This window comes from Marmota marmota, unplaced genomic scaffold, assembly GCF_001458135.2.
Source record: "Marmota marmota marmota unplaced genomic scaffold, marMar, whole genome shotgun sequence".
NCBI lineage: Eukaryota > Metazoa > Chordata > Mammalia > Rodentia > Sciuridae > Marmota > Marmota marmota.
Window position 1 is genome coordinate 19300353 of NW_026000005.1, and position 10924 is coordinate 19311276.

At 36.8% G+C, this 10924-nt stretch overlaps 1 protein-coding gene across 2 annotated transcripts in view; it reads right to left on the bottom strand.

Moving 5' to 3' along the window:
- Positions 1 to 10924, bottom strand: part of Ftcdnl1 (formiminotransferase cyclodeaminase N-terminal like) — a 53207-nt gene that overhangs the window by 29404 nt on the left and 12879 nt on the right. For both annotated transcript variants that reach the window (XM_048808250.1, XM_015481200.2), the window contains exons 2-4: positions 8870 to 8988; positions 5952 to 6047; positions 4476 to 4628 (exon numbers count right to left, since the gene is read on the bottom strand). In XM_048808250.1, the coding sequence (XP_048664207.1) occupies positions 4476 to 4628; positions 5952 to 6047; positions 8870 to 8981 (361 nt within the window). In that variant the 5' untranslated portion in view covers positions 8982 to 8988. The remainder of the gene's footprint in view (positions 1 to 4475; positions 4629 to 5951; positions 6048 to 8869; positions 8989 to 10924) is intronic.

Genomic DNA, 10924 nt, shown 5'->3' on the forward strand with positions numbered 1-10924 from the left:
GGGGGGGGGGGGGGAGGTTATGTGCAGAGGGAAGAATAGAAATTTAGTGGATTAGACAAAAGGGAATGAAAGGAAGGGAGAGGGGCTTGGAATAGGAAAGACAGTAGAATGAATCAGACGTAACTTTCCTATGTTCTTATATGAATGTACAACCAGTGTAATTCCACATCATGTACAACCACAAAAATGGGAAATTACAGTCCATGTACATATGATATGTAAAAATACATTCTCCGAGTTGTCTATAACTAAAAAGAACAAATAAAAATTACAAAATAAATATAATAGGGCTTCCAGAAATAACTGAGAAAAGAAATCATCAATGAGATAATTTAAGAAAATTGTCCAGCATTAGAGAACCAGTTTCAAGGATAAAAAGGGTCTGCTAAGTATCTAGCATAATAAATGAAAAATGACCAACACAAAGGTACATCACAGAAATTTCAGAACATGAGGAACAAAATCTCATAAGCTTCGAGACAAATGCTAGGTCACATACAAAGGATCAGGAATCCTAAAGATTTCAGAAGACTCATCAGCAACATGGAAATAAGAACTCATTGACACAATGTCTCCAAAACAAAGTTATTCTAATAAGAATTCTTTACCTAGCCAAACTAACAATAAAGAGTGATGATAGAATACTGGCATTTCAAACATGCAAGATCTCAAAAGTGTACTTTTGAATACTCACATTTTTTTCTGCAAAAGAAAATAGAAGATATAATCCACGGGGGGGCGGGGAGTGTTAGAAGGGGCATAAACTAAGAAAGAAAAAGAGGAAAAAAAAATGTGATTCACACTCAGGAATCAGGGTATCTAACACGGAGAAAGACAAAGGGAGATCCCATAATGACAATATTCTTAAAGCACTGAGGGCAACTGGTCCTAATTAGAACAGGTCAGAGAGTTCTATTTAAGAAGATGAAATTGATAGGACTGTTCTATCTGAATGCATGGAGAAATATATTTATTGACAGAGAATTTGGGGTTGAACCAGTGACAAGTATAGCCATGTATTGCTTGTTGGGGATATATTCTGAGATATGCATCATTAGATGTATTATTTACACAAATCTAAGTGGCATAGCCTAGTAACACAACTATAGGGCACATACATAGCACTGTTTCTGCAGTCTGTCATTGACTGAAACATCATTATACAGTGCATGACTGCATATAAAATACCAAGTAAACAAATCATCAAAATGATAATGATCAACTCCAGCAAAAAGAAAGTTATGCAAAAAGGGTAAAATAATAATAAAAGTATGCACAATTCATTGTGAATAAGGTTTACACTAAATATTAATCCAAATTTTGATATACAAAGAGGAGAGAAGATTAGGAAATGTGTGTGGGGGGGGGGTGGAGGGGAGAGGAGGGGAGAGTTAGAGGAAACTAAATTCTCATCTTCTTCAGTGAGAAGTCAATAGTAAGCCTAAAGCAGAAAAACCAAGAAGTACCAATATAAGTATGATATTAAGACATATGGACTTTAATCTTTTTTTTAAAGAGAGAGAGAGAGAGAGAGAGAGAGAAAATTTTTTTTAATATTTATTTTTTAGTTTTCGGCATATGCAACATCTTTGTTTGTATGTGGTGCTGAGGATCGAACCCGGGCCGCACGCATGCCAGGCAAGCGCGCCACCGCTTGAGCCACATCCCCAGCCCCAAATCTTCAATAATAAGATAAAGAGTTGAAAATACTTGGCTCTGAGAGAAGGAAACTGAAGTGATGTGGGTAGGGAATAGGGGAGGTACTTAAGAGTTTTTTAAATAAACCCTATAAAATATTTTATTTTTAGCCACATGTATAATTTTGATTTTAAAAAAAATCAGGAAAGGGAGGGAAGAAAGAAAATAAAGGGAAAGAGAGCAGGAGGAGGGGAAAAATTTTAGAGACATAATAGAGATCAACATTAGGTATAACCTAATAGATTGAATTGTGGGTTTTTATATAAAATGAAAGTCAAAGTCCAAAATATTTGGAAAAAATCTATAAGCTTTAAATAAATATAGACCCTCCCTCTATATATGTATATACATACATACAAAATATATAATACATACATTTCATCTGGGTTTTAAACTGTAAATCCATAGCCAAATGACAGCATGCAAGATGTGTATCATGTTATTTAAGTTCCCATTCTTTCACTGTTTGTAAGGGAGGGATGACACCGTTATACTACTCCTTTCTTTCCTATCCTCCAACCTCCTATGGGTCTACTTATTCTCTATTAGCTTAAGCCAGTATCATCCTCCCAAACTGGTCCACCTGCTTCTCTACTCTGCCATTCTCAATCATATTCATCTTCCTATCATGCAGGCAAGATGATCTTTCTAAATTCAAAGTCAATCAGACCATTTCCTTGCTGAAAATACTGCCATAGCTCCCACTGCCTTTAGGACAAGTGTGAACTCTTCAACCTGGCCTCCAAAGCTTCATAACGTGGCTTCTTGAGCCTCATTTCTTAACATTTCCAAGAAGGTCTTTCCCATCCTCCGCTCTCTTTAAGCTCTGGACAGTTACACTGAAGTCTGCACATCTTTGAATTCAGTCTGTTCTCACTTTTGCATTGCTTTTCCCTTTATTCTACAAGTTCTCCAACAAAACATTTTATGCAAAATTATGTGTGTGTTTCTGTTATGCACACACAAAAGCACAAGCATAAAAACTTACAAATAATGTTAATAGAATATATAAGTTCATTTAACCCCAATTTTGGACCTAATTTAAGAAACCCTTTGTTAAGGTATAAGTAGGCTCACAGGAGAATTTCTGCATACAAAGCATATGTGAGGCGCACATATCAATATTAACTGTTTTTCATGTCACCAGAATGTTCTGTGCTGTGCTTTGTCCCATAGAAAGTTAACTAAATTATCTGAAAGTTGGTTTCCCTGGAAATGGGTTACTCTAGTGAAAAACATCCCCTCACTGTTCTGAAAACAGCAGGATCCTAGAATGTGAATAGTTCTGCCTCATAAGAATGCCTGAGCATGCAGTTACAGAAAAAAAAAAAACTTAAAAAAATTTGGATGATATTAGATGAACAGCTGTGTAGAAGGGGGAAAGTAAAAATAAAAACTGCATGTTGGAGCATCAAAATAGTAACCATGTACAGTATATGACTGTTTTTAATCAGATGAAGATTGAAGCTATTACATTTCAAATCAAATGTTATAAATTAGTTCAAGAATGCAGCTGAGCTCTCATTTAATTAGAAATGTCCATGTTTAAATCATGAGGTACAGTAGCTGCCAATGAAGCAAAAGGGCAAGGGAAGGGAGAAATACTGTGTCCAGACCCTCTGGTTCTCCACTGTCTCCTACACACAGCAGAAACATCTGGGGGGAAGGGGGAACTAGTCCTGATGTAAGGAAGAACTTCATGTACTAGCTAATTTGAGAGTTAATGTAATTGCCTATAATTGTTTTGAAGACAATTAAAATCATTATTCTGGTCTGGACAATTCTAAGCTCTTCATTTCTGTGTGAAACATATTTTCTTCCATGCTGAATTTTAACTCTTTCTTGGATCAAAAGTAAAGCAAATTTGGGGCCAAGATTTGCTTGGGAAAATCACTGCTTAGCTGTCAGGTCACATTAAAAAGCAGCACCCCAGTGAGGTTGTCCCTTTGGAAACAAGTCTCCTTTCCTATTTCTGGGATTTGATGTAGCTCAACTGAAGTCCAAATCGACATCCCAAATGTTAGACAATTTACTATTAAATAAAAATGAGACAACATCATAGAGGGATTTTTGAGGTCATACAGAGAAGAATGCAATTATCCTTAGGCGGGCTTTTCCCCAAAGGTTATGAGCCTCTGCATCTCGTAATTAACCACGGTGCAGCGAGACAGTCCAGGCAAAAGGTCTTTCTTTTCTCCCAATTTGCCGAATTCAAAAGCACCTCAAGTGACACAGCTCACATTTTCCAAATTAAACTTGGCCCTAGGGTTGAAATCAGGCACATGACAGATCAGCTCTACAGAAAATCTTAAAGAGAAAGTTGTGCATAGGGGAAAAAGGAGGAGGGGGAATCAGAGGGAAAAGGGGTAGTAGTTTACATTTAAGTGGTTTTTCAACCTCACCATTACCCCTGCTCAAGAAAATAGGACACAGATGGGCAAAACAAGCCATCATTCTGTCCTGAGAGTCAAAGAAACTCATTAGAAACGACTATTGTTTCCTCACAATCTATTGTGAATTTGTAAGAAACAAAATTATTGATTTTTTTTCTTTGCTACATCCCACAGTGGCTACTGATCCCTAATGTTATGGCATGGAAAGTGGAAGGTTGAGTCCCAAAGACAGTGTGCCACTGCACCCTAACACTTGTTGACACAATTCTTCAAGGCTGACTTTTCCCAGGGAGTTGAGAAGTGATTAGCTTTTCATTGTCACAGACTGTTTGGGTTTGTAAAAACAGTTTCCAACAGGAATAATAACCCAAAACTTTCTCTTACTTCTGGCTACAGCTCCACACTCGTCCACTCCAACACCAGAGAGAGGGTAAATGGGGATCAGGTCCACTGCTCCCAGGCAAGGGTGGACTCCCTCTTGAACCTCCATGTCTATGGCTCGGAAGGCCTCCAAACAGGCAGCCAGAACACAACTGCCTAAAAATATGAAATTGTAAAAAAAAAAAAAAAAAAATCATTAAACTTTCAATTGTTTCTAAAGAAGAAGTTATGATTTTACTGTTCCACTAGCTGTTCTTCTTTTGTAATCTGTACTAAAGGTTTGTTTTCCATCAAAATAAATAACTGAAAAATAAAAGATTCAACATTTCCCCTCACCCCACCTCTCAACCATCAAATAACTTCATATTTCTTCCCAAAAGCTGAAGAATTATGCACTGTTTATTGGTCTTAAACAATTGTTACTTTCTTATAATAGGTAACTTTTATTTTCTTCAATTAATCTGATAAAATTCCTTTTAATTTCCGGAATGATTTTTAAGTAATTATATTAAAATATAGAAAAAAATTCATAAAACTTTAGAAGCATAGTTTTGTTCTTATCTAGTAATTAATTGAATTATTATATCTAATACATATTATAGACACCTGAGAGTTTTGTTATTATTCTGAGTTTCCATTAGCCATACAATATGATCATTTCCACTGAGAAAAAAGAAGATTTTACATCTTATGTTATGATTAACAGTCAAGATAATCAGTTTTATGCTTGCAGGAAGTTAGTGGTCAGCTCTTCAAACTTCAAGAAAACATACTTTTGAAAGAAGACAATCTTCCAAGTTGAAGATAAGTTTATTTGAAAATATTGTGGGTCCTTTACCAGGCAATATTAACATAACATGTGGGCTGGGGATATAGCTCAGTTGGTAGAGTGCTTGTCCTGTATGCACAAGACCCTGGGTTCAATCCCCAGCACCACACACACACACAAAAAAAAAAAAAAAAAAAAAAAAAAAAAAAGATAACATGAACTTTTGTTCACAATTGTGATTCTTCAAATTCAAAAAGTTGTCCTACCAAACCCTATACCATCCCTATGAGACATGGAGCCCATTTCGTTTTAACCGATGGTTCAGCTGAAGATTTCAGGCTACCAACCCAAAACACAACTGCTTACTATATTTCATTCTATTGGTGTCAACTTGAGTGACATCAGGCTGACTTTAAAACTATTACTACATAGGTTAAACCCTGAATGTATTAACCACAAAAGACAGGTGATCATCTTCAGCAAAAGGATGTTACTAAATCTTAGGCCAAAAGGTCCACTGTAATAAAGCAGAAACAGAAAGTTTTCGATATGTACTCAAAGAAAGGACAAAATGAAAATTGGGGGTAGACGCCTCACTGAAAGGAAGGAAGTATTCAAATTTACACAGGAAATCAGTAATTAAGGAAAGACACCTGAAGCCTACCCTTCACCAAAAAAGATAAATATGTAAAAACAAATTAAACTCTTACCCAACTTATCAACAGAAGCTGCAATTGTAATAACTGATCTGTTGTAGTCTTGATCAGAAAATATATTGAGCACTGATGCTTCAGGATGTTTCTGCCCTGTAAAGATAATGTCAAAAAAATGCATAATTTTTTTTCTATAATGAATCTTTATACTTACATTCTTCTGATATAATTAAATTTAGTCTGGTGGAAAAAAATCTGGGATGGGAGCTTGAGACACTGTAAGAATGAAATCATGAGTAGTGATGTCTACTTCTTACAGCATCTTACAGTATAACCAGACAGCTAAGCTCAGACATAAGTGTTTGATGTCTGAGAGACATTTGCTTGGACTTGTTAAATGAATTTGCAGAAGTTTTCTTAACTCATCTAAGAGGGTATTCCCTGTGATCAATGGTAAAATTGTATCATTCTAAATTTTCCCCTTATCAAGCTTATCTTCTAGGCCTTGTCAATATTTCCTTCCAAAATACAGAAACCAAATTGGTCAGGACGTGAAACATGGAAAAACTAGGACAGGCCAATTAATGCATAGATCAGAGGTCTCTAGTGTGCATACACCTGTCCATTAGAATCTGTTCTGACTCCACCATCTCCTTTCTAGAGGCCACCAACAGCTTTCAGATGTTAATGACTTCCAGCTTTTGGTGGCTTATGACTCACTTGAATGTGTAACCTGGAGGAGAAAGCTGCCATACCCTGGTATGGCAGCCATACATAAATTCAAGTTATTTTTGAAGTTTACAAGCCTGGCCCAGGCTCCTTAAAACTCCCCTTAAAGCCTACAAAAGCAAATTCAAAGTGAAGGACAAAAGTTTTTAGGCAGTAATTAAACCTTTAGCTATGCTATTATACCTTGTCCCCCTGTCTCCTGGCAGCTTAACAACTAATCTTTTCAGAGAAAAGGAAAAAGAAGTTACACCCAGGAACTACAGCTTACAGCAGCCCTACACTATTAATTTTAATAGCATGAGAAGATAAACATATGTCACTTACTTAGAGTCAAACAAGCACCTATAGAGAGCCCTGCCCTGGTCTAAAATTTATAACTCAGGTTCCTTTACCTAAGACCTTTTTGGGTCATTTAAATGTGCTCACATTGCTTAATGAGAAAAAAAAATAAAGTTTATATAGTTTTATTCCACTCGCTTAAAAGTAAATGCCTTTAAATTATTTGTAAAACTACAGGTTCACTTTCTTAACTAGTGCTACCTGCCCTGCATTTTTTAAACTACAAAAGGTGAGACAAGAACAAAATCATGCAACCTCCTATTTTATCTAGTTTTTCAACATAATTTAGCTCCTGGAAAAAAAAAAAGAAATGATTTTTTTTTTCTCATCCTAAATCATCTTCTGAAAGGCTTTTATTCTCAGTTTCATATGATTCAATTGAATCAAATGCTGAAAGAATGAAACACTCTCTCCTGCAATTTCTTAAGCACGCATATAGGGAAAAAATGAGTGCTGGCAGGAGGAGCTGTCAGTATGAATCTCAGCGGAAGTAAATTGTTTGGGATTTATAATGGAGTATAATAGCTATAATTCCATTTGAGCGGCTGCCACTAATAAGCTGATAAAAACTGTGAGTTGAGACCCAGGCATCCATCAGTGTGTGTCTTCCACAAATGTCTCTTACATTCACTCAATCAGAGACACAGGTAACCCACTCCCATTAGATGTACTGTTTCTGACAATGAAGAGCCTAAGCTGGCTCTTTCCCACAAAGAGCGTGCAAAAAACAGCTGCACACAGACTCCAAAGGGGTTTTTAAATCAGCAATTATCAGGAATTTTCAGAGACATTTCCCGCTCCTCAAAGTTGTAAGACAGTAACTTAAATGTGCTCCTAGTTATGGATGGGTTGGGGAGAAACACTTCTTTCTCATGAAAACCACATCAAAAATGACAATCATAAATCAAAATGTACTGTTGCAAATGCTTTAGGACTGTGACCCTAATGCTCACCTGTTGCCAAAAGGCTACTGACTTAGTAAAAAAAGCATTTATATTTAAATAATTGTAAGTTTGTAAGTACCATGGCTTATATGTAAAAAAAGCACAAATAAATGGTATCTAAATCATGTGTCATCACATGAATATTTTATGAAGAGTGAAAAAAAAAAACATAGCAGTATCTCTCATAGTAATATGGTCCTAGGAAGTATGGAGGCTTGTTTCTATGTTTATTTTGAGGTTATTTATTTATTTGTACCAGGGATTGAATCCAGGGGCACTTAACCACTGAACCACATCCCCAGCCCTTTTTTGTATTTTATTTAGAGACAGGGTCTCATTGAGTTGCTTAGAGCCTCACTAGGTTGCTGAGCCTGGCTTTGAACACAAGATTCTCCTGCCTCAGCTTCTCAAACTGCTGGGATTATAGGCCACCATGTCCAGCAGAGTCTTCTATCACCAAATTTCTGAGTGGACCTTATCTGCATCACTTAAAGACAACTGCCTAATAGTTTTTTTCCCAGAGAATGGATTAGAAATAATAATACTGTAAGGCTCTGCTGGCAGGAGTGCTTTAAAGGTGGTTCATCTTTGGCCAGTTTATTTTCTATTTAATCTGCTAAATAAAAATCATAATGTATTACTATGTTATTTTATTAATGATCAAATAAAAGGTCCATGAGAGAAGCATTAAGCTTTTATGTAAATCTGTCCTGAACAATTCACATCTCAGAGAATCATGCAAACATGAAGAGGTACATTCCTGAATGTATGCAGACATTTAAAAAGAATATCTGTGCACATCTGAGTAAGTGATTTATCTCAGTAGCCTGCAGTTGCTTCAGAGGAAGCTGTAACAGCTCAAGACCAAAGGCAGAATTCTAGAAAGAAAGTAGATGTTGAGTACAAAAATGACTGTATCATTGAAACACTGCAATATCCATTTCAACTGTTTGTTGTTCCTACCATTTTTTTCAAGAGCTGCTTTTGCTATGTTCTCAACAATGTATTTTCTTCTGGCTTCTGAAATGTTTAGTAAGCAGACAGCCAAACGGGACCCCAGTCTGGAGGAGGACATGATTTTTCTGGAATATAAAAAAAAAAAAAAAAAAAATCCTTTATTTCAGTCTCTAGACATCATTCATATTTTCATGTTCATTAACCATAAAAATCACATCTTTTTAGAAACCTGGCAGTCAGAATGTGAACACTTCACTATTTCACATTCCTAGAAAACATTTAAAGGAAAAATTTTCAGAATCCCATGTGCATCATTCATATGAACATGGTCACACAATTATGAACATAGTAACAACCCTGAAAATGCCTGGCAAATTAGTCTGGACTCTGTTATATAAAGGAAACTTTCTCATTCAAGTATTTCACTTAGGCATGATCTTCCTTAGCTTATCCCTTTTTTCCAGGCCTGTAATATTTAACAAATAGGCAGGATCCTTTTATAAAACTAGAAAAACTAGACTTACTAGGGAAATGCAGAAATGGGGAATGAGGAAGACTAGTATTATTTAATATGACAATTTTTGTAAAAACTGTTCTTGTTGAAAAAAACAAAACGCATATCCACAGGTCAGGCCATGGACATTATACAGTCAAGAGGCCCATTTGGACTCTATGAATGACAACTATTTGATTAACTAAGATCCTCCTTGTTCTTTGACCTCCAAAGTTTCTACATCAGTTTAAAATTTTTTCACAGGACTGTACTTTGAACCAAAAGATGATGCAGATTCTGGTACATGTGACTCAATAATGCCAAAAATGTGATTGATCTTTTGTTGAAAATGGCTCAATTACACAAGTTTTAGAGGTTGCATTGATTCTAGTACTCTAAATGGCATTTGTCAACTAATCTTTTCACACCTCAAACAACGACTTTATGATCTAAAGGAATTAAAACACCTCAAAATATAAGAAAACAATTCCTCTTTTCAAGATCTGGTCGTCATAATGTTGGCCTCTTTTAAATATCAAAACTAAAAGTTAATGCAGCCTTCACGAATTCATCTGACAAATTTTTGATGAGGGTCATTTTGTGTCCTGGAAATGTCTCCATGTGACAACACTACAGAGAATGGTGTTCAACCCTGAAACAAAACAAATTTAAAATAAAAGAGCTCTGGTACAAATAATGATCTCTCCACAAATAAATGTGCTGTTTTCTGTTCACTAAGATTGTTGGCCTAATCATCTGAACCTAGAAGGATGCAGCACTTTGAGGTTAGTTGAAGTTTGCAGGCAGATTTTCATATTTTGACCATCAGCTCATCAATGCAAATTCATAAAAATAGGATCATTAGGTTCTTCTAGACATTAATAACATTGTTGTAATCGAGCAGCTCAGACCTCTCCCCTTTCTGTGTAAACAAAAACTTGCTTTACACAAGGGGTGTGGGCGTCTTCTGGTTTTCATTTGTTTTCAGTGTGTTTATGTAGCTTAATTGTCTCATCAGGCACTTTCCCAACATAATTATGCTTTTTAACAAATGGTGTTTATGGCAACCCCTAACAGTGCAAAAGAAAGGATTAGTTTCATCCTCTCATTCCACAGTTTGATTCCCTGTGGACAGCTAAATCACACAAAGATGGTGTTAGGAAAATCTACCTTCACTGCAAAAAGTGAAATGTGCGCCAATACAAGGCGTTCCGACAGTTTCCTCTAAGAAAGTGACCCAAATGCAACCCCTCGCCCCATCCACTTCGTGGTTTGGGATAAGGAGATCCCAGCCCGCCCGCCTCTCAGTCACTCTCTGGCGACTTCCGGTGATAGACCGAAAGCTGTCCCAAGAGGAACTAGCAGGGCAAATCCAAATGAAGCAGTCCTCCACGGATACTCCAAATCCCCCGCCTTGGGCACAAGCACCTCCGCACCGGAGGCCGGCGGAGGGCGCCGGAGCGCGATCTCCGGACCAGAGCCCCAGCGAAGACCACGTGTGCGGTCCTGCCTGGCTCTGGAGTGGAGCGTCCCAGGGTCAGGCAGGCCGAAGGGTAACCCTCGTGGCT